Here is a 23,525-nt window from a genome sequence, read left to right as displayed (position 1 = left end):
TAAAACAAAATGTTCCCTGTGTTTTGTGGGCCAGACACAAAGTTCTGAAAGAAGTTACAAGGAGTGGCAGATCAAAGTGGGTAACCTGTTTAGATGCAAGAAAAGGCATGCAAGCGGCCAACTAGCTCAAATGGAGCACAATGGTTAAAGAGCAAGGGGTATCTGCTTTTCTTTATGGTCACACGCAAGGGCAATAAAATTCCATTTTCAATCAATCAGTTTACAGAACCCACTAAATTGAAGGAATCTCAAAATCTTATAAACTGTACTAAATTAGAAAGACTGCATGTCGACTCTGGGTATAAAACAGAAACCCTCAGGCATATTACTGTGCACTTGCCCAAAACTTTTGAATTTAAAGAAGCTATTTTTACGGCTGATTTTTAAGGGTGTATAAATCAGATGTACCCACCGCCGCGGCTGTCAAGTACTGTTTTATGTTCAAGATAATTGATGTATAATGAAAATATTGAAATTTTTATACCATGCCTATAAAACGTTAGGATCTTTTTGATTGCAATCGTAACCATATTTCTCGTCATATATTTGTGACTCAAATCACATTTTGTCTATTTTTCTAACATTTATGATGAAAGTGAATATACTATTGTAATCCATGTGATTAATACAATAAAAATGTACTAATAATAATCAACTGTACTGCTTCACCTCACTGGCTTTGCTCCGCCACATGTGAGTAGATACAGGTTACAGGCATAAGACACACACCAAGGGTGCACTAGACCAAACCCTCTAATAGCTTTTCCTCTACTTCTGGTCTCTCATAGCTCACAGCCATTGTAGAGATGGGGTCATCTGCAGCATCACAATTGCAGCCAGTAACTATAATAAGCATGTGCGACGATGCAGTGCTCAAGTGATAATCATGGTGGAGGAATAAAGGTACATAGTAAAAGAAACCCAATGGCTGATAGGTGTTTGCAGCACACTTTATTGTCATTCTCAATGACATATGTAACGTTTTATTAACTTTTGAATATAGCATTCAATTACAAGTATGTGGTATCTGTCGCAAATAGATTTATTTCATTTACCTGGGTCTCAATTCATGTGGACCCTGATCAAAAAATAACGCCAAAAGAAACACTATTCTTAGATCAGTGTTTGTTCCTTCCAGGTTCCTAGGGAAACCGGTTTGCCCTGTATATGAAATTACTGTACAATTTGACATGGTCATCTACGGAAGGCTGGGGAATGGAATTCCTATAATCCAACACCCAAGACATATTGATTAATTGTTTGGGGTCAACAACAAGTTTTCATGTTTATTGTGGCCTATGAACAGATATACCCAAGCACAAACCTTTAGGCTGCCAGTTACAGTACCACAATGTGTCTGTGAAATAGGATTGTCGACCCCAAAGGCAAGTTTAACATCTATAAATGTACGTTGTTTAAACAGGTCTATATGATTTATTATTGCAAATCCTTTACCATTAGGGTGAGCACTCTATTGAAAGACTGCGATCTCAGCTTGCATTACGGACAGTTGTTTCAGGATAAAAACATGTACACGTTTGCAAAACATAACATTTTTAGGCTATTTATAGGGCTCCCATAATGTTCTCCGATTACATACAAATAAACGTAGGATTATGAAAACAAGATTAGTAAATGCTTGCTTAAAAAAAGAAAGTAGAAACAAATGCACCTACAAAAAAGCTGTTAAATTATTGTGAAACTATAAATACCTTTACTCTGTGGCCTCATGTAGTAAAACATGTTTAATGGGCATCACTTTACAACCTTTTCATGTGTGGAATGAGATTAGTCGGTGAATACCAATGAACAGGTTTGTTTGCAGAACAGCTCAAAAGGACCGGTCATTCCAAGCCTGGGACTATTGCGTCCTGTCTACCACCAGGCTGTTTGTACATTCGCAGAAATTTGAGAAAAATCAGAGCCTTGCTAAAATTAAAACCCCGATATAATGCGAGCCCTAAAATAATAAATTAGGCTATTATCAGAGCTCTGGAGTAACTGGTGTAGTGTATATGATCACCTGTAATTGTAAATTACACTACATTGGCATGACAACCAGAAAAGCCAGCACCAGGATAGTCGAACATAGAAGCAATATTAGACGGAAGAAGATCACGACCAAAATGATATCCCATTTTATTGAATGCAATCACACGCCAAATGATATGAAGTGGGTAATCCTTGAAAGATTATATGAACAAGATAACTTGGAACATCGTCTTTTGGAAAAAGAACAACGGTGGGTTTACAAATTGAAAACTGACACTCATGGATTAAATGATACCATTCCGTGGGGCCTTCTAGCAAAACAATGATAAATAATGTAAAGGATCTGTGTTCATTAACATCACAATACACCCCCTGTGAACGATCATGCCCTGGAGGTCTCGATATGGAATGATCGAAAAATGAATATACTGAGACAATCGTAAGTCCCTGTACATGTTGTCTGTACCTATTTGTATCTATTTTTATCGTTTTTCTAATACAATCGCAATCGTATCTGTTTATTTACCTACCCCGAGTATTCAAAGATGGACCCCGTCCGGTTCCAACACGGGCGGCCATCTTTGAATAACAGACGCGGTCTAGCTACCCAACCGGAAGCAAGACCAAGATCAGGGAAGCTTAATATTCACGCTGCAAGAACGAGACAGGGTCCGCCGGTCTCAAGGGAAGCCGAGTAGGTTTGCCGCAACAACAGAGCCTCGTGACAAGTAAGATCGGTCTTAGTCAATGCAATAGAACAGTTATGAGGTCCACGCGTTTTTTGAAGTGCGTGGGGTACCGATACCCAGGTATTTAAGACCTATACCATTTTCTGATCATTCCATTATTTAGGTGCTTACGGGGACAAATAATTTTCCCGCGATTGACCATGAGGTTCAGTTAAGCATCGAAAAAAGTATGTTTATTTTCTTTATTTTCCTCTGTGTATTTGTTTGTTTTGTCCGTCATGTTTTGTGTTGGACCTATAGACAACGCCACATTTGTGCTTTTTAAATCAATGTATTGCCGGTTGGCAAATCACTAAGGGTGTTCCTTCACACGAGGGGATCACTCGTTTTTGGAGTGTGTGTACAATACGGGTGAAGGTGTTATGAATATACTTTCTCTATGAATGTCACTTGACACTATTTTAATATGAAAAAGTAAAAGACCTTTTGTAATTCTAACATCGATTTGGTCTTTGAACATATAACATTGGAAGTGTTTTTCTCTTTACAGATATGCCATTGATTTGCAGAAAAATAGTATGTATATTCATACATTAATATAGGCATACTTTTCACGTTTGTTTTTGGAGTGGTACTCACAGGGCGGGACCCTGTTGTAGTCCTGAAGAAGAGCTGTGGGGTACAGCTCGAAACTAGTTGACTTTTTACTAGGGTACTGTGTTTCATAATAGAACCGGCTCACCTAGTAAACCACCCCAGTTTTAATGTATCCGCTAGGAGCCTGAATAAAGTTAGTTTAGCTCACTAGTAGGATATTTTTAACCTTTTTCACTCCACTTCACTTCCCTTTTTCACATTACACGACACATAGTCCTCAAAAAAAGTGCTCCTACGCAATATCGATAGTTGTAGCACGCCTCAACCCGCAGCGGGTTGGGAAGCCCCTATGATGAAGCATGTCACCGTGAGGAAACTCCGGTGAGTGAGGGGACTAAAAAGAAAAAAAATTCTTCCACTGCCCTATTCTATTTTTGTTTTTTGTAAGACAGACCGAAGGGTGCAATGTCTTAGTAGCTAGCTAGGTTCTCTGGATCTGAATGTTTCAGATCCTTTTCTGTATTATGGTAACTGGACAGCTGCCATAATTTGTCACCTCACTGCATGGCACCAAAATGGACTAGAGGATCTATTTTTAAAGGACATATAGAATTCTGAAGCATTCTGTCCATTGGACAAGAAGATATTTTTAAAAATGACACACCCCTGAGAAGGCCACCACTAATAAGGATTGGCTGTCGTGTAGTAGATGAAAAGCTGCTAACATAAGCAACTGCAGAACGAGACAGTACATCACATCATCAAAATAAAAAGCCTTCTTGGAGCTTCTTTGCAAGAACGCACAAAGCCTTAGAAAATCTGGTGGTAACAGACAAAGAAGGCACATCCACTTCAATTTTGACAAAAAGGAAACAAATCAGTCGTACTATCAGACCGGAATTTAAATTGTTTTGAGTTAAATAATGTGACCTGGATGTGTAAAAGAATGATCAGGAGTCAAAGTGTTACTGAACATGTATGTATATAAAAGAAATTTCATTTTAAACAAGCCGCTTTATTGTCAAGAAGAGCACTAAATTACTGAAGAATTCTTTTCACAAACACATAATTTTGAGAGAAATAAATATTTCAGATAATCATCCTATACTTGCAGTAAAAGCACACCAATGGCTTCCTTAGAAATCTCGGTCCTAAACCACAATTCTAGGCATAATCAGGCTGACAAAGAACCAAAGTAATCACAAAGGCTCCTTGCAACTTCATGCGAGGACAGAGCAAGCAGGTCACAAGGCTATGTATGTAGTATTTGTACTGCTATGTAGCATTTGTCAAGCATAAAACTATCCAATACTGCAGAGTACTAAAAAGCATCAAAGGCAAGTATACAGTCAACGAGTGATGGGTAAGATTAGCTTGGTTCTGAGAACAGAAGTAGACTGCATTACAATTCAGAGTTTTTCAAAGAGGTGTCTTCAGCTCTTTCCTAAACTGGAGAGGCTAAGGGCAGTCTTGACAGATACATGGATTGTGTTCAGTATGCTAGATGCCTGGATGCAAAAGGCCTGTTATCTTGCTTTTTTCCTACCCTCATTTGTACTTTAGTCTCCGGTCATATGGTGTCCTGGTTGCACGTGTTCAGAGAGCCACGGAAAATGGTGTGCATATCAGTGTGATTAAGCTGTGTGTCCGTGTCCCTCTTGAGGCGGAAGCCGGGAGGTTTTGTTCTTGTCATTTTCGTGACTTTGACTTTTGCGATTTTAAAACTTAACTGTGAAAGTGCTTGATTTAATAAGCTTTTAAATCGATCATACCTCCCCTCACTTCCTCACTGGCCGGGCCACTCTCAGCCGAGTATTGACTCTGAGGAGTTGGTCCCAGGTACAAATTCACGGCAGACATATTGAGTGCGTTTTCGCGCTCTGACGCGCTCTAGTTGCGCATAAAAGGGGACGGACATGCCTCCGCGCAGTGGCCGCGCCGGACTCGCGCCAGATTCCTGCCCGTCTGCGCCCATGACGCAGCCTCGACGGCCTGCGAACCAGTTGGCCTCGGCACCATTCCCATTTCCTACGGTAGGGAGTCCTTAATGAATCTCAACCTTAATCACTGCAACTTCACGTACATCTCACTTCCCGACCCCATCTCCTACCCACATCCCTATACTCACTGCTACCTCGGAAAGAGTGTATGTAACCTCTTGAAACAATGTCCCCTTCAACAGGTATCTGCCCGACACCCCCTGTCAGTAACAACATTAGTATTACAGCGGGCTTAATCAACTGCCGCTCTCTAGTTAAACACTCTTAAGACATAGCGAAAACTTTGGAAGATAACAAGTGGGATCTCCTCTTTTTGACCGAGACCTGGCTGGGGGATGAATCCAACCCCGCCCTAAGCCTAGGCGTCCCCACTGATTATGACATACTGTGCGCCAATAGACAGAGTCCTAATCCAGGTGGAGGTGTCGCTATAATCTATCGATCACAATGGTCTATTTCCTCCTTCCCTTATGCCCAAATAGATTCCATCGAAGCATTACCATTTTGTATTAAACTCGCTGCCAACATTACTTGCTGAAGTCTATTGGTTTATCGTCCTCCCAAATCCAAGCCTACCCATCTCCCTGCCCACTATGTCCTTCAGGCGAGCTCCCGCTACGCCAACTTCACTTTGCTCGGGGATTTTAACCTCCATGTGGAAAATGTTTATGATCCCACCAATTTAAACGTTCTGTCCACCTTTTCTGATGGTGGTTTAAATCAATTGGTCTCTAACCCGACCCATAAGGCCGGACATACCCATGACCTGATCTGCTCCAATTTGGCAGACATCTACATCAGTGAACCCTTCCCTTTGATCTGGTCGGATCATTTCTTCATCCCTTTCTCCATCCTCCTACATCACCAAGACAGGCCTAGACTCCCGGCCAAAACAGTAGGCCGTAACTGGAGTAAGATTACCTCCGACAGCCTAGCAGCTCATCTCACTTCGGCCATCCCAATAGAAGCCACAGACCTAGATTCTAGGCTAACTGATTTTAATAACAGAATCTCTTCTGCCATGAATATAATTGCTCCTATTAGGCCCTTCAAAAGCTTTCGAGCTGCTCCCACCGCACCTTGGTACTCTGATGACTTGCGTAAATGCAAATTAGCGTGCAAACTTTTGGAGTGACGCTGGAGACAATCATACTCCCCTGACAGTAAACTCAATTACAAATCAGCCCTTAAAGATTATAGGAAGAGGATAATTGACCACAAGAGAATATACCTGGAGGAGAAAATTAACCGGGCACAAGGCTCCTCAAGGGAAATTTTCAATACTGTTAGAGCCATTACTGATCCTATGGCCCTCAAACGACAATCCCCAGTGTCCTAATCTCTTTGCAACCGTCTCTCGGACTACTTTGAAGGCAAAATTGCTGCCATATACGATTCCTTCCCATGTAACAACTGCCCAGGTTCCACAGATAACTGTTCAGTCAACTCAGACTCCGCCCCTGTCTTCACAAACTTTGCAGAAATCACTCTAGAACGCTCTCTGGTAGAATTATCAAAATGCAGATCAGGGTCACCCACAGACCCTTGGCCGGCCAAACAATACAAATCCCTGGCTTCTCTTCTCAACCCAATCCTGAATGAGATCTGGAATGACTCCTTTCTGACAGGCATTTTCCCTGATTACAGGGGTGTGGAAATTTTTCAAAAATCTACTTGGCCAGGGGACAAAATGTTACATAAATCTACTTGTCCTGGGAAGGTAACTGCTTGCCCCGCCTACTCCATAAATTACTATGGTAGGTCTGCACAGAGAATCCACTAGAATCAGTGCAACATACTGAGCAATACATATTTCAAATGCAAATCCAATTATGGTTGTACAGCATGCATGCAGATGTGTCAGTGCGCACTGCAACCAATTATCAACTAGTGTGCATGTAACACATTTTCATGAGTTGAGAAAAAGTGCAGACTGGTAATGGACTACATTTCTTGAAGTGTTTTTGGCACAGACCAGACTGTCGAAATATGAAGCTGTAGGACAGAAGGGTGTTCTTCATCATAGGGCCAACTCATAGCTGTCCAGCTTCAAAAATACTCAAATGTTATGCTCTGAAACTTATGGATGGGAATAACTGCCCTTCTTGGCAGAGCTTATGAATGGTTCGTGGGGCAGCAAAATCACCTAGCAGATGTGCTGTGGTTCACTGAGGCAGTATCCACAAATACGCAATAGGCAGTAATGGGCAGTTAAATCAATCCCTCCTTTTACACTTCTGTGTGGTGTGTTTATATTATTGTGCACTCACTGCTAACATCTCCACATTCTTCTCCCACACAAAAAGCATATGCAGCACTGGCAGTAGCAGTACAGGGTTCTCTCATGCATATAGTAGGCAGCAGCAGAGTAAGCTACCATAACATGAAGAGGTGCAGCTTAGCAACTTATGTTCAAGTTTGTCTGCCTCAGATATGTAGGACATGTAGCAGCTGTGAAATCTTCACGCTCACAAAGCTGGAAAAGAAGCACTAGTCTCAAAGCAAACGGAAGAAGTGTTAAGTTGAAATGACAGTAAATCTAGAAGTGGAGAGCAGAGCATCATTGAGATGGGGGGCTAGTGAATAACTGCAACTACTCAGCATTTTATGTCACACCTGGCAATGACGCCTAGGCTCAGTCACAGTAGAGTTGGAAACACTGTTCTGGCCTCTTGGAAAGTCAAATGCTATCTGGCGAATGAAGTTTGTTTATTCTGCAGCGAATTTAGAAATCCAATAATAGCTGAGCAAACACCCAAAAGCACCACAAAATGTATTTTCTCTAGTGACATATCAGGTGTGGTGGATTAGTGGACAAATCCATCTATTGTACGGCACTGGGTTTGACTTCATGGTCACAGGTTCACATCCCACAGGGACCACTTAGCCTTTCATCCTTCTGACGTCGATATAATTAGTACCATTGAGTTGGGTAACAATAAACATCTATTATTCAGCACAAAATTACCCCTCTGGGTAAATGTGTGCTTTACAAATGCAACTTATATTATCAAGCCAGGACACAGGCCTAAACACCGAGGTACTTTCCATGCACCTCTTGCACTGATGGTGGTAGAGTCTGAGTTCAAGATGCAGGATTCTTTCCTTTCACATTTAAAAAGTGAAAGCTTCAGAGTCTGCTTCGTCTGTGAAAGGAAAGCACCGTGCTTGTCATGTGAGCGTTTATTTTTTGCTGATTGTTTATATAGCGCCATCATGACCCAAAGGTATTGGAGTGCTTCTCATGAGCACCAGTTACAATACACAAGATCAGGTTAATGTATTTTTTATTTTTAGCCCAGAACAGATTACGTGACCTGCCCAGAATCACAGAATGTTTAGTAATGCTGAGACTCAAACCTGGTACCCAAGGTTCAAAGTCGGCAGCTCTGGCTGTAACAGTGGAGGCAGGAGCGGGGTGGGTATGTGTGTGATCTTTGTGTGAAGGGCATAGGGATGGTGGTTGGTAAAATGGTGGGGCAGCCCCATTCGACTCTCTTCGTAATAGGGGACTCTTTCCTCCCTTCACCCGCTCTGGAGTCTGTGACAGGAGGCCCTGGCCCTACCTCTTCTCCTGTCCTGCCCTCCAAACCCCATGGCAGCAAGTCCTGAATACTGTATTCACAGGGCAGTGAGAGTGCAGGGGTGGTAGCAGGAACAGTTTGCGAGGCTGGAAAAGGTGCTGTCTGCTCAGTGGTTGAATTGCATTAAAAAATGGATAGGAACTGTGATGCTGCACGAAACGGGGGATGCAGGGTTAGTGAATCTGGGGACGGGGTCAAAGCAGTGGCTAAAAAACTCAAAATATTTTCTAACTTTTTAAGGTCTTTCACAGGTGGCTGTGCAAGTTTCGCTCCAGACTTCTGATGCTAGCCACAGGCATCCATCCTGCAGGCCACTGAACTCCACCAGAGGCAACATCAAACTGTGAAAAGAACCGGGCAAGCCTTTGAGTGGCTATGATTGAGGTGGAGGCTGAGAGATGCAAATGGGTCTCTGCTGAAGGTGGGTTCTGGCCACCGGAAGTGGAAGGGGCAATGAAACAGCTCTGTATCCGCAGGTGCCTGTCCTGGAGGCTATGATGCCACCTAGTGGTGACACTGAACCAGTGACGATGAAGAGTTATGACCCCGAGATCCCCTGAAAATTTTTTTTAGTCAGAATAAAAAATAATACGGATGGGAGAGTGCAGGCATCGAGTGGGGTTTTGGGCTTGGCATGAGCTTCAGGGGTGGCAATAGGGGTGAGGGCAACAGTCTAAACATTATTCTGTACTTCTAACGTACCCAAGCATTGATGGCTCTATGCCTAAATAGAGCTCGAGAAAATCTGATCACATCACAGGCTACGGTGATGCTTACTGATTACAGCCTCCATTCCCGATTGGACAGCCAATGAGGTCAAAGGTCTGCTGCAGTGATCAGTTTGTAACCTACGTTCCATAGATAGATACAAGTATGGTAGTTTGGTGGGCTTTTGTGCCTGCTACCACATAGACTATAGAGACAACTGCAGTTCCCCAGCTCCGATCCTAGTGAGTTAGATGAGCAGGCAGAGTCTTTTCTTCCGTGATCTGTTTACAATGTGCCTGTCTCAGGCTCCAAAGCCAGTATGCTAGTTTGAAGGGCTGATTAACCTGTTGGAGAGGGAGAGGGGTAAAAGGAAAAGGGGAGGGAGAGAGGAGAGGGCAAGGGGGAGAGGGGGAGAAAATGAACAATAGACTGCATGTGTGCGTGTATTAGTGCAAGGAAGCATGGAGTCGTTGGTATCTTTACTGCATGTGTAGTAGTTGATACAGTCTAACTCCCTGGAGCAACGGGGGGATTACAGAGAACATTTTTATAACAGCAGGAACACCCTAACTTGAGGTGCTTTAGCAAGAACCGATTGGTGTGCATGGAGTGTGTGAAAGGACTAGTAGAGAGGAATTACTAGGTTGTGCACTCGTGCAGTTCGTTTTGATATTTTTCACTTTTTTTATGACACACAGTCTGAGCAACAGGGAGAGAGAGAATCATTTTAGAGCAGAATTACACCCCTCTAAAACCAGAATATAACCAAGGTGTGCGGGTTCCAAGACTGAAGGGAGTACATTTAACTATGATAAAGTAACGGAGTTCAGCTGCTGCCCGCTGTCTCGTGACTGGGAGCTCATGGACTGCTCCTACAGAGTGCTGGGGTGTCTCTTGCAAACCCTGCTTGCCTCCCGTGCAGCCCACATGCAGGATATTCTGTGCCAGATGAGTGTTAGGGGAATTGCCCAATTTTCAGTGCTTGTTGAAACACCCAATTATCACAAATTACATTAGAGCACTAGTTGGAAATCCTTTTCTTTGTGGTCTACTGGAAGAAAGCAGACAATGCGGTCCTCCGAACACGCAACATGTAATGTGCAAAATGGGGAGGGTGCCAGGCGTCCTCGATTGGACTGATGTGGTTTGATCCATACAAGTCAACCAGTTAAACTGCAAGCAATGAGCTGCGAGAATCATCTTAAGAGGGGGCTTTGAGGAGGAAGAGACAGGGCTTAGGCGCTTGCAGCATGTGGCTGAATGCAGCATTCACGATCCTCACGAGCCAGTTATTTCAAAATGTGGTTACACAGGCACATGGTTCAGAAAAATAGCAGGAAAGAGAGCATGCAATGTTGGAGTGTGAGAGAAAAATAAGGCGAGGGAGAGAGAATGAGACAGATAGTGTTAACTCATGTCACATTGTGTGCAATGTGAGCCGCACACTCTATTAGCCCGCCAATGAATGAGTGTCTGCGCTATGTGACTGATTCGGGACACTGGAATTTCAACATCTCTTCGTCTTTATATATATTATATAACAGCATACAGAGGCTCACTGTCACAAGGTCAATTCTCATACCGGCAAAAAGTAGATTGCTTTGATAAAGGTACTGTGCCGGTTAACGGTTTGCAACTTCTGTCCCTAAAGGAAATGAATACAAATTGCCTATCCGTCCCAACAGTTTTAAATTCCACAAGCTGTCACAGACAATACGAGGTAAAACAAACATGTTGCTCATTTCCTCTAATGCTAACGTGTGGTGATGCTGAGATACTGAGAGTGGTAATGTTAAATGTTTACGACCCAGTACAATTCTTTAATGGCAAATTTAATATAATATGCATAGTTGCATAGCTGAGCTCCACTTAAAGAACAGTTCGCTCCAAACCCCAAGTTAGCACGCTCTGTTTTCTCAAGTGGAATCTGAAATGGGCACTAGCGTAATGCCGTGTTATTTTGACTGCTCTCAGTTGAGCTCTCAGCAGGATGTTTGCATTTCATTTTCCCTTTGCGAGCAGAGAGGATACAGTGAACTGTATTCCTACGACCCTGACGCCGCAAGTTCACTTTGCATTAAGCTGGTAACATTAATGTCACACTTTCTTCTCACCTCGTTCTACAGGTCGTGCCCCAGCAACGAGCTATTTGTGCTACCCTTGTGTTGAAAAGGAAACCGCTTCCTCGTGGTTCTGCACGTCCAACCCATTGAAATTGAGAAAGCGAGACACCAGATTTCTGAGACTGCCGCATGTTGAGACTGCCGCTTCCGTCCCCCAGCCAATCACGGGCTACAGCCAGTCATGGACTGCTAGCCAATCAGAGGCCTTAATAGCATATTCGGCCTTTCTGATTGGTTGTGAGTCTCAAAGTGCACAAAGCCTGTATTTTATGTACGCGATTTAATGTCTACTTGTCCATCGGACAAATTAGACATTAAATCTTCTTGCCCGAGGTAAAAATCAACATGGCTCGGGCGTCGGGCGATATGATTTCCCCACCCCTGACTGATTCCTGGAAGCACGCCCGATTGGTCCCCATCCTTAAAAAACCCAATGCTGACCCCAATGAACGATCCAACTACAGGCCAATCTCGCTATTACCCGCCCCTGCAAAAGTGCTTGAAAAGCTAGCTCACCAGCAACTTGCTAACTTCCTCGAATCCAACGGCGATTTTCACGACTCACAACATGGGTTTAGAACTGGTTATAGTACAGAGTCGGCTTTAATAGAAATGGCCGACTCCGTGAGATGGAGACTGGATGAGGGGTCCAGAGCGGTGTTGGTGCTGCTCGACTTGTCGGCAGCATTCGACACCGTCTCCCACCCTGTCCTTCTTGACCGTCTCCGATCTAAGGGCATTCAAGGTAAGGCATTGGAATGGCTTGCTTCCTTTTAAAAAAAACGGACTCAGGGGCAATCAGGTATAAAAGCTACCTCTTACGCCGACGACATTCAGCTTTTGTTTGCTTATAATAACCCTACTCAGTCCACCTTCGATCCTCCAAAAAACTGCCTCAGTAACATAGCCCGTTGGATGGACGACAACTTCCTCCGGCTCAATGCCGGAAAAACTGAGGTCCTCTTCTTCCACCAGCCCTCCCCTCTTGACTCCAATCTCTGGTGGCCCCATGAATTAAGCATACCCCCCTTACCCAAGGAATCAGTAAAAAACCGAGGGGTTAGATGGGTCCCCAGCCTCTCATTCCATAAACAAGTCCAGACGGTGTCCGCTGCACGTTTCTCCAAAATCAGGATGGTCAAAAATTAATCAATTTCTACCTAATAACACCAGAAGAACAATTGTCCAGGCACTGATTACGTCCCACCTGGATTACGCTAACGGCCTCTACATTGGACTTGCTTCTGGCCTCTGCCATCTACTTCAGATGGTCCAGAATGCTGCAGTCCGGCTGGTCTGTGGCATCTCTCTTCGCGAACACATTTCATCTCATAGACGAAGACTTCACTGGCTTCCAATCCAAAAAAGAGCGGAATTCAAGGCCCTAACTCTGGCCCATCGGGCAGTTAAGGGAAAGGGCTCTGCATACCTTTCCTCCTGCCTTTGTCCCTACAGTAACGCCAGACTTCTTCGCTCCAGTTAAAAAAAACATCTTGCCACCCCCCGATTCAAAAAAGTACGCTCCGGGGGTAAAACGTTCCAAGTTTGTGCTGCCTCCCTCTGGAACAAACTTCCTCCCTCCATCCGAATGATCCAGGAAGAGCTTCCATTCCTAAAAGCCCTGAAATCATTTCTATTCTTCTAATTCTATCTGAGTCAGATCCAGTACACATTCACACAGGAGCACCGGGACACCCCGTTGGGGTAGCTGTGCGCTATACAAAATACACTAAATAAATCAATAAGTGTGCTGACTGAGATGACTTTGTAAATGATGCTGCTGGTTTTGAAGACGGCGTGGCAAGCAAGATGAGCTAGTGAACAGAGACAGGGGTGATGTGCTCATGGGTCCCCAGGTTCTGGATGAAATGTGTTGTGGCATGTAGAATGTCTTTCTGGGAGGCCAGCGTGGTTTTGGAGTGGGAGGCGGGGACAGGATTTCACCACCATCCAAATTCAAGAGAACAGGGGCTTGAACAATTGCTTGAAGTACCTTTCTATGAGGAAGTGTTTAACTTTATTTGGAAGAGCTGGTGCCAAGCAGTATTTGTTTATTTAGCAATGGGTTCCTTGAGGGTGGGGTGATTTCCAGAATGAATGCAAGTGGCGTGGTGTTGAGTGGAAGTTCGAATCAGTCCATGTCACTGAGCAAGGATTAGACTACTTGTTGCTTGCTTTTCTTGGCAAATACCAGGAATTCTGTCTTGGTGGTACTGAGCTTCAGAAAGGTGCTGGACATCAGCTGCAATCCTGGTGCAGGCCAATGTCAGGATGCAAGAAAATCTCACTGGGGGTGTAGGGGTATGTCACTAGTGAAATGAAATGTTTTTATTGGTTCAGCTTTACAAAAAGTCACAATAAAAATACAGTATATATACGGGAAAAAATGTCACACTGGTTCATTCCCCTGAGCATGCTCCCAGACACAGGAGATTTACAAAAGGGGGTGGTGATGAACAGAGTGTCTGAATTGAGCAGACCACTCTTACCCAGTCCAAAGATCAGGGCTTGATCCATCACCGTTATTTATCTCACTGCCCCATCCCAGCTCAGAACCTGGCTATATGCAAATCAGTCTGTCCCTGGCCCAGTGCATCATGGGAACAGGGCAGACTAAACTACCAAGCCAATTCTTTACCAGAAAGGAGACAAGCTACCGGGGACCGGTTTCTGGCATTTCAGCCGTCTTCGGCCCGGCTTGCTTGAATCCTGATGGAGCAGTGAGAAAGGGACTCATGTCTGAGTATACCCTGCCACACCTATAGTGGCCAAAATCGATTTACAAAAGGGGGTGGTGATGAACAGAGTGTCTGAATTGAGCAGACCACTCTTACCCAGTCCAAAGATCAGGGCTTGATCCATCACCGTTATTTATCTCACTGCCCCATCCCAGCTCAGAACCTGGCTATATGCAAATCAGTCTGTCCCTGGCCCAGTGCATCATGGGAACAGGGCAGACTAAACTACCAAGCCAATTCTTTACCAGAAAGGAGACAAGCTACCGGGGACCGGTTTCTGGCATTTCAGCCGTCTTCGGCCCGGCTTGCTTGAATCCTGATGGAGCAGTGAGAAAGGGACTCATGTCTGAGTATACCCTGCCACACCTATAGTGGCCAAAATCGATTTACAAAAGGGGCTCCGGAAGTGAATTAAATACTATTTGGAGGCATTTAATGTTCAAGCAAAAACAGCTGATTTTTGACAAAAGAGATAACACCCCCCCATTACGTCATGCTTCAGAAATGTGGAAAATGGTCCGTTTTCAAATGTTTTATTGTTGAACGTCAGTTCACATTTGTAGGTAGATCATCAGTGTTAGAGCTAAAATTAGCATGTTTAAAGTGATTTTCATGCTTCCAGGGGCTCGGGAAGTGAATTAAATACTATTTGGAGGCATTTAATGTTCAAGCAAAAACAGCTGATTTTTGACAAAAGAGATAACACCCCCCCATTACGTCATGCTTCAGAAATGTGGAAAATGGTCCGTTTTCAAATGTTTTATTTTTGAACGTCAGTTCACATTTGTAGGTGGATCATCAGTGTCCCTTTTTGTAAATATAACCCAGACACAGGAGAGCTGAAATACAGAGCTCACACAGATGGAACTATTTAAAAGGGGCTTGTAACAGACAAGATGAATGTGCTACGTGCAGTGCAAAAATTGTTTAGATAAAATAGCCTAATAATAAATACTTCATAATGAGTATAAAAGCTGTATAGCATGCTAGAAAGGACATTACCCTGAATTATACAAAAATGTGACCGTGCTGGATGCAAGCAATTGATGAAACTTACATAGCTGTACAATAAATTAAGTAATACATATGGTTACCAAGAAGCATTTCCACCCGACAACGTGCAAAAGCAATTTGAGTAAGAAGCAGCAATTTATAAAATATTTTAAGAGGTATAGGTAATCCAGTGTCCCACTTGTGTTCCAAAAAAGGTAAATACTCTTTTGCTCAGGATTTTAAGAAGTGACCCTCTATAGTCTGTGTTATAGGCGGACATCTTCTTTTTCCAGGTCATGTATATATATGAAGCTACAGCCTGATAGATCTCCGGGTGGTCTGTTCTATAACACAGGAAGAGAGCATCCTTAAATCTCATCATACTGTATTTTAAAACCAAGGGGAGGAGATACATTCTACGAAGAGACAAGGAGTTATTACAGACTAGCAAAAAGAGCGTCAGAGTTTCTTGGAAACCTAAGGAACAGTCACACATTCCGTCTCTCCGCCCATAGCCCTTACGCCAAGATAGTGATTAAATGTCGCCATTTCCTTAGGCATAACACAATACAAAAATAATTCTCAAACAGGATAAATCTCTCTTCAAGAAGAGCAATAGGTTCTGATCCAGATCTGTGAATGGCCTTTTACCTTATCTTTATTACCTTGTCTACACAAAAGGATTAAGTGGCCACTTTGAAGAATTTTATAGGTAAATCATTAAGCCTAACAATCAATGGTTTTGTTCAAAAACATTTAAAATGTAGACGCAGTAGGCTGCTGAATACGTATATGATTGTTAAATTTGGGGTAAGGGAAGAAGGCCAGAGAACTCTTCTTTACTGAGCCAAAGAAACCGAACGAGGGTCACTCAGTGTTACTACTTCCTACATGTCACCCAGTCTGATGCCCTCCATTTTCCTTACCTACTTTTTTGTCTCTTCCCCAACTTGCTGGTGTTTTAACTGTATTGACAGTATTAATGTCCATCTACTGTTCCTTCTCAATGGCAGACTACCACTGCTAGTTGTGCCATGGCGACCAGTGCACCTGGCTGCCATTGCACAACGCAGAGGAGTGAGTACAAGCTGCATTGTTCTAACCAGCTCAATTTACTACAACTGAGGCATTGAGTTTTGCCTAAAGCAGATATAGGAATCCTCAACCATAAATCTGCCTGTGACATGAGCTGGTTTTTAATTCTTAAATAGAAGGTTAGATATGGTTATGGGAAAATGTAATTGGGAATGTACTCTTAAACCTATTCAATATTTCTCTCTTCCTAGATTTATAATTATCAATTTCTAGTTTCTCCAAAAGGGAGGTTTTTAACCATTAAACCGTTTTGGTCCTGAGGAAGGTGGGGCTTATAGTGCTAAGACCACCGAAACGCGTTGATGCTGTGTTTTTATTACTGAATCCAAACACAAGAAAGGATACTGCAAAAATAAAGATGGACAGCAAAAAAAGTTATGATTTCTACGTACTCAGTTGGATCAGACTCTTTAACAGTATCTTTCTCTACTGTACAATAGGGCCTCCCTATTACATTTTTATCATTTCTTTACTAAAATTATTTTTTTTTACTGTTGAACTATTTTGCAAATGTTTGATTTTAAGTGATGTTTTCATTATTGAATGTATATGTGATACAAACTAGTATTGATTGAGTAGGCTTCTCATGTATTTCAGATATAATATGTACAATAGGAAATGTTTTTAAATGTGTATTTTTGTTTTGATAGAACTGTCAGACTATTGAATTCTTTAAATGAATTGTGTGGTACCTTGACTAGGGACCGATATGTAGAAAAAAGATTTTTTTAAATTAAAAAATTCTGCCACTACATTCTTGGACTTGGTGGCGTTTCAGTTGAGGATTTTTGATATACGTGTATCCCCTGCTAGTCAGGGTCTTACGTATGCAAATGAAGTGTGGCTTATGTGAATCAGTTCGAATTTTCTTCCCTAAGGGATTGACATTTTCCTATCAGTATAAAGTAGTGCCCTGGTCCATTGAGTTAATGGGGCCTCGTCTCTTTTCTATTCAATAGTTCTTGAGTTAGCCAACACAACGAGACGATAGATGGAGCGCTGAAACTTTTCAACCACTTACCCCATTCAAGAGATATGGGTTTAATCTATTGTTCTTTTGCCCACTAAGCCACTCCAGTTTGTACCCAGCCATATACAAAGCAGTCTTGACCCTGCTCCTCATGGGAACAGCCCAGCCCGAACGGCCATGCCCTCCCTGGACCTGAAACAAGCATACGGGAACCGGTTTGGGGGTATCACCCTTAATCAGCCAGGCTAGCTTGAATGAGATGGCACAAACAAGCAAGGGACCCCCCCCCCCCTCCCAAAAAAATAGAAAATATGGGTTTAGGCCCAGATCACTGTACTGGGGGGTGAATGTTTGACATTGTTAGGCATTCCCTCCATCAATTGTTCTTTGTGCATAGTTCTCGAGTTAAGCAGTCACTTCTGAGACTAGTATTCTGCTTTTCTGAAGTCTCTCTACAGCACTTCAGTCTGGCTGTCTTCCAAAATTCGAGTGCTCTTGATCATCCTGTTGTCTCATCTTGGCTGCTTAGTGTGTCTTTTACTCAACTTACAGCTTTTAGTAATTGGATGCCTGGGGGGCAGGGGGTGTTTTTCTGTCTTGTGGGAATCAGTAAATGCTGGTTATCACATAGTGAGACATCAACGGATGCCGTACAAAGCTACCTTTGTGCGAACGCTAAGTGAACATTAGGTATTAAACCAACACAGAAACGCTACCAGAACGTTTTGGGTGCCATTCATGTTGGGTGTCAGAGCTACAATAGCTTGTGTAATTTCCATACTGTCTCCGAAACAAGGGCTCCAACTTCATGCTCACCTGTAGGGGTTAGGGTACCGCTGCCAAAAAGCAGCGAATACTTGGTCCCAGGAACTCTTCAGCTCGCTCAGGCCTAGGAAGTACTTCATGGCTCCTACTCAGTTATCTGGCATATCATGAGATGGACCGATACTGGATGGTTCCCTTGGAGATCTTATGATTACAGTACCTAAAGAGAAACACAGAATATAATGTGAGACCAACTCCATCAAGCCCATGTGTTCCGCCTGCTCCTTGTTATTCAAATACAAAGGCCTGGAATGGTCTCGAAGGCTGACCTTCATTACTGAGGATTGTTTCCCTGTGCATGACCTATTTGAATTCATTTACTCTTTTTTGACTTGCCCTGCCTTTGCTAGGGTTGTTCTAGACATTCATATCTCCTTTTAGGGATAAACTACGTTTCTCTCTTACTCCAAAGTCTGCAACCAAATGTTCACCATTTCATACTGCAGTCTCTAGTTCTATAGCGTTCTCGTCCACTGGTTTTTGAAAGTTATTGGTTTATATTGCTTAACCTCTCCTCATAGAAGGAGCTGAAGGTGATGCACAATATAAGGGTTACTCTCCAAGAGGCATGCACTGCATTGTAGTCATGAGTGATGGCAAGTGAATAACTAATTCAATCGATCCCCAAGAACCAAGCAAGATAAAATACCAAGCTTAAAGTAAGTCAATTTACCCCACGGGTGGACAAGAGACTTATGAGAAGCAGCAGAGTGGTGTCATACCAGTTTGCATGTGTTGCATGCTGATCAGCGGGTATAGGCAAATACATTCTATTTTCTATAAGTAAATTCCAGGTTCTTATCCTTCCCTGGTGGTGGCAAGTGGAGCTACACCATGACAGGTGGTGCATTGCCGCATAGGACTGCAGTGAATGAAACTTGAAGGCTACCTTGAATATGTCTTACGTAGTGTAGTAAATGGACTCCACAAATTGGTGACTAGCCGAACCGTAGCATTGGATGATACCCAAGTGAGAATGACAATCAATTCAATTAAAGTTTTCCTGGTTTACAGACTTTACTGTTGGCACAAGAAAAGTAACACTGTAAAAATATTTTATTCACATATTGTGTACCGCACGAGAAGTGTAAACGTTTGGAACTTAGATGAAGCAGTTTAACTAAAAGGTAGTGTACATCACCACTTTAAAATTTGATGCCCTTGAAGGGTAATAATGAAGGGTACGATTTTAGACATTTGTCAGGCAGAGTATATAGGTATGATCAAGACAAAACGATATATTAAAAACTATGTACTGGAGGCCTCAGTGGAGAAGAAGGTAAGGGAGAGTGAAGAGTCAGACAAAAGAAAGGCAACTTTTAGACAACTACTATGTCCCATTAATTAGCCTAGTATGCAAGGGATGAGTGAGAATTCACATCATGGGTTACATACAAGAGGAAGACGTGGAAGTAAAATACATAATTGATCATTTCTCGAAATAGCCCATGTTACAGGTGGTGAAAAGAGTGGATGCGACTTAGTTAAAAAAAATCCTTGATAGTCTTTTAGAGAAAAGGCTTACCTATGTATGTTGTAAAATATAATGGTCGAGCTCATGCCATAGAAGTTTTTTTTATTTAATCACTAGTTTGGTTCATAACACTGCTTCTGTTTATCACCTTGTGTGCAATGGAGGAGTGGAAAGGTTTAAAGTCAAACAGTTGGCAGGAGCAACAATTTGAATTGGAAAACTGAAGTGCAAAAAAATGGCGTGGGCATAATTACACCTAGTTGAGGTTACAGGTTTTAGTATGTTTGTAATCACAAAAGGAATAATGCTGTTGGCGAAGGATACTCTACAGTGGTGGTCAGATCCAGGCAAATGAAATGGTCTCCAGAAGAAGTCAGAAGGAAAACTACAAAGGTGAAGTTGATGTATATGAGACGTTAGGATTGTAAACATGGTGCTAAGGAAGTTGAGTAATGGGTAAGAAAGATGGAATAGTGAAGCGTAAGGAAGTTTGTTTTCGGATCCATTGAGGCTGTAAAATGTGTTGTGCACTTCTACTTTAGCGAGGGACGGAAAGGTGTGGCAAATGGCATGTCTAGATTTAAGTGTGAGGTCAAGGAGATGGAACAGGTAATAAGGTTTTATTAAATGGAAAATTAAGTTGCAGAGCATGCTGAAGGGCATGCAAAAGATCAAGCCAGAATGCATTAATGTTTGAAGAAGTAGAAGTAGCTGGTATTTTCTGCACTAGTAAGACTGAGAAGGGACGATATGGTCAGGTGGCTATTAAATCCAAGAAATTGGATGGTTATGAATGTGAGCAAATCTTTACGTCACTCTGGACATGGAGAACTTTTTAACAGTGCTGTGCATAATATGCATACACAGTTGATTCATGCATCAATCTGCAACTTGAGCTATACATATTGTATTATCCTATGTATTGTTGTTAAATCTTCTAGCTGTCGTTTCTTTTAGATTTATTTGGTATTAATGTGAAGGAGTGCATAGCATTGACTTACATTGCAAGCCGAATTTGTGGAGTTTAGTTAAGTGAATTCTATGTTCTATGTTCCAAGCTCTATGTTCTGTATACAAGTTCCAAGTTCTTAGCCTTCCCTAGCAGTGGCAGCTGGGGCAAGAGGTGCTCTGTGGTCCAGGCCTGCAATAAAAGGAACTTCGAAGCAACGTTGAACGTGTGTTGTGGGGTAACCAGCTACTACGTGCATTACTCCGAAACGGTTATTAACACTGAGCCTGTGTACGATTATCTCCTAGCTTTGTGATTCCCAAACCGTGCGCAACGGCACCCCGGTGCGCCGTTATAAGTCGCCAGGGGCGCCGCGCTCAATACGTTCCACCTGAAATATCCGGAAACATGGTTTGGCCCAAGAGCGCGCCGACTTGGCTTATAATATATATATTATAGGCGATGTACTCGGCGGGGAGATGCGGTTCCGCGGACTCTGCTCTCGACGGTGGAAGTGCAGCTGCGGAGGGACGACAAGAAGGGTGGGTTCAGAATATTAAAGGTGTCATTGCACGAGGGCGCTTGTATTCAGGGTGTGCAATGGTGAACAGGAGTCACTTCTTTTCAGAAAGGACAATGTGTAAGAAAATGCTAAATAATTGTATGTATGTAGAAACATCCAAATAACACATTATTTACACACCCCCTGCTAGGAAAGCGCACGTACGCATTGGTAACGACAGTGCAATTGTATAATGTTATTACCACAGTACAGTGAATGGCATGGTTCACTGCCTCGTATATTACATATCGTAGTAGTGACTTTACATAGAGAGCATCTGTGACGTCTTTGCCAGAGTTGCTGACTTTGAAACTGGGAAACCAGGTGGGAGTATCTGCGTCTGTTCAACATCCTGCGATTCTGGGCAAATCACTTCACCTCCTTGTGCCTTTCAAAAAAGGAACGTGCCCTTGTGTAAAGTAACCGGTGCTCGTGTAAAGCGCCCCAATACTGTTGCGTCGAGCATGCGCTATATAAAACTGCAAAAACAACCAGACAAAACTAACAGGCAGGGGTCCTCTTCAATTTGATTTTATTCTCAGCAGTGCAATAAATTGCTGACATATACGATTAAAAAAACGACCGCTTTCTCCAAATGTCTCATTTAAAGCGAGCACACGAGACAAAATTGTCCTTCTGCTCTTTAGTTTATGTAACAAAATGCTTAATTTTTTCTGCTACAATTTTAGAAATGGGGCTTTTCAATATGAAATGAATGAATGAAATGAAATGAGAATTCATAAAGCGCAACTGTCACTCCTAACGGAGTCTCCTGGCGCTAGCTACAACCGGTCAGATAGATGACTGATACCTAGATAAGCTTTTGGTAGTATTCCACGGATAACCCATAAATCCATATTATAAGCCAAGTTCAAAGTGACCAATGAAATTGTGATAAAGCTCTTTAAAGAAATCATAAAAGCGCTGTAACAAGCTCCGTGGAGCCCGCCTTTTTACAGTAAAAATAACAGAGGTTGGGCAGAAGATTGGCTTGGCATTTGATCATTAGTATTATTGATCAAATGCCATGCCGATCTTCTGTCCAACCTCTGTTTTACACCCGTATCACCAGCATTATTTTTACTGTAAAAAGGCGGGCTCCACTGAGCTCGTTAAAGAAATCATAAAAGCGCCTAATCACTATTTCATTGGTCACTTTGAACTTGGCTTATAATTATATATTTGTCTGCTGATATGAATGGCAACCCAGAGGAATTATGTATGACAAATTTTGAATGCTTAATGTGGTTGGGTTGCATATTAAGACAAGATTTTTTTTATGCTGACTTGTGAGCCGATTACATAGTCTCTCTGAAAGGACTGCTCACTTCACAGAAACAATGGTCCTAATCCTATTGATTGTACGAATTGACTCAATCAATTATTGTTTCTGGATTTCTAACAGTATAGAGCACCACAATCAAGTCTACTCTAATATACTCAATGATCTTAGTGCAGAATGATAAACAGCCACTACGACCAAAGGCAAAGGATACAATGTATTTAATTCATTGTTTCATCTTTTCAAATTCATTTTTTATATAAACAATGTATTATTTCAAATAGGTAAAAAAACTACATACCCATATCTACAAGAGGGCTATTTTGTGAAAGATCAACGAGGTGGTCTGTCAAGCAGAGGCAGAGGGGGTTACAAGAGATATATTACCTTCTCTGGATCCTCCTTTGGGAGTAGTTCGGACAGTGATTCAGAACACCCCAGTACGAGCACAGGTACATCAATCAACAATCCCCCTCAGAACTACCCAGAACAACAATCTTTTTTAGACGAGGACCAATGGTGGGGTCCATCTACGAGAGGTCGTCCCTGGGAGAGACCCAGGGGCTCGAGAACTCGCCCGTGGAACAGGGGTACAGGTCGTGGGAGAAAGCAAACGCACTTCCAACAGGACTCCCACGGAGAAATCAAAACGAGGCGCCAACATTACAAATGGTAACTCATGAACCAGAAAACCCAATAATCAATATATCTGATTACCAACCTACCCCGATAGAACAAGAGGTCCTATCCAAGGGACTGTCCTTTGTCCCCACTGCTATGCCTAATGACTTTAACCTCAAAATGGAATTACAACAATTTTTTCGAAAGATTCGTCTCAAACACTACTCTCAAAAGATCCCTCATAATCCAGTGTTCTCGGGTAGTGGCCTACGATCACCATCAAGATTTAACCCTCCGACTCACTCGATGGATCATAAAATATT

At 42.6% G+C, this 23,525-nt stretch overlaps 1 protein-coding gene across 1 annotated transcript in view; it reads right to left on the bottom strand.

Moving 5' to 3' along the window:
- The window catches only part of PRELID1 (PRELI domain containing 1), a 90,350-nt gene that overhangs the window by 37,349 nt on the left and 29,476 nt on the right, over window positions 1–23,525 (bottom strand). Inside the window, exon 2 of the mRNA XM_086931781.1 lies at window positions 18,306–18,474. Coding sequence (XP_086787907.1) covers window positions 18,306–18,394 — 89 coding nt within the window. The 5' untranslated portion in view covers window positions 18,395–18,474. The remainder of the gene's footprint in view (window positions 1–18,305; window positions 18,475–23,525) is intronic.

This window comes from Lissotriton vulgaris, chromosome 7 (assembly GCF_964263255.1).
Source record: "Lissotriton vulgaris chromosome 7, aLisVul1.2, whole genome shotgun sequence".
Classification (NCBI taxonomy): Eukaryota; Metazoa; Chordata; class Amphibia; order Caudata; family Salamandridae; genus Lissotriton; species Lissotriton vulgaris.
This window is presented reverse-complemented; position numbering and strand designations above follow the sequence as displayed.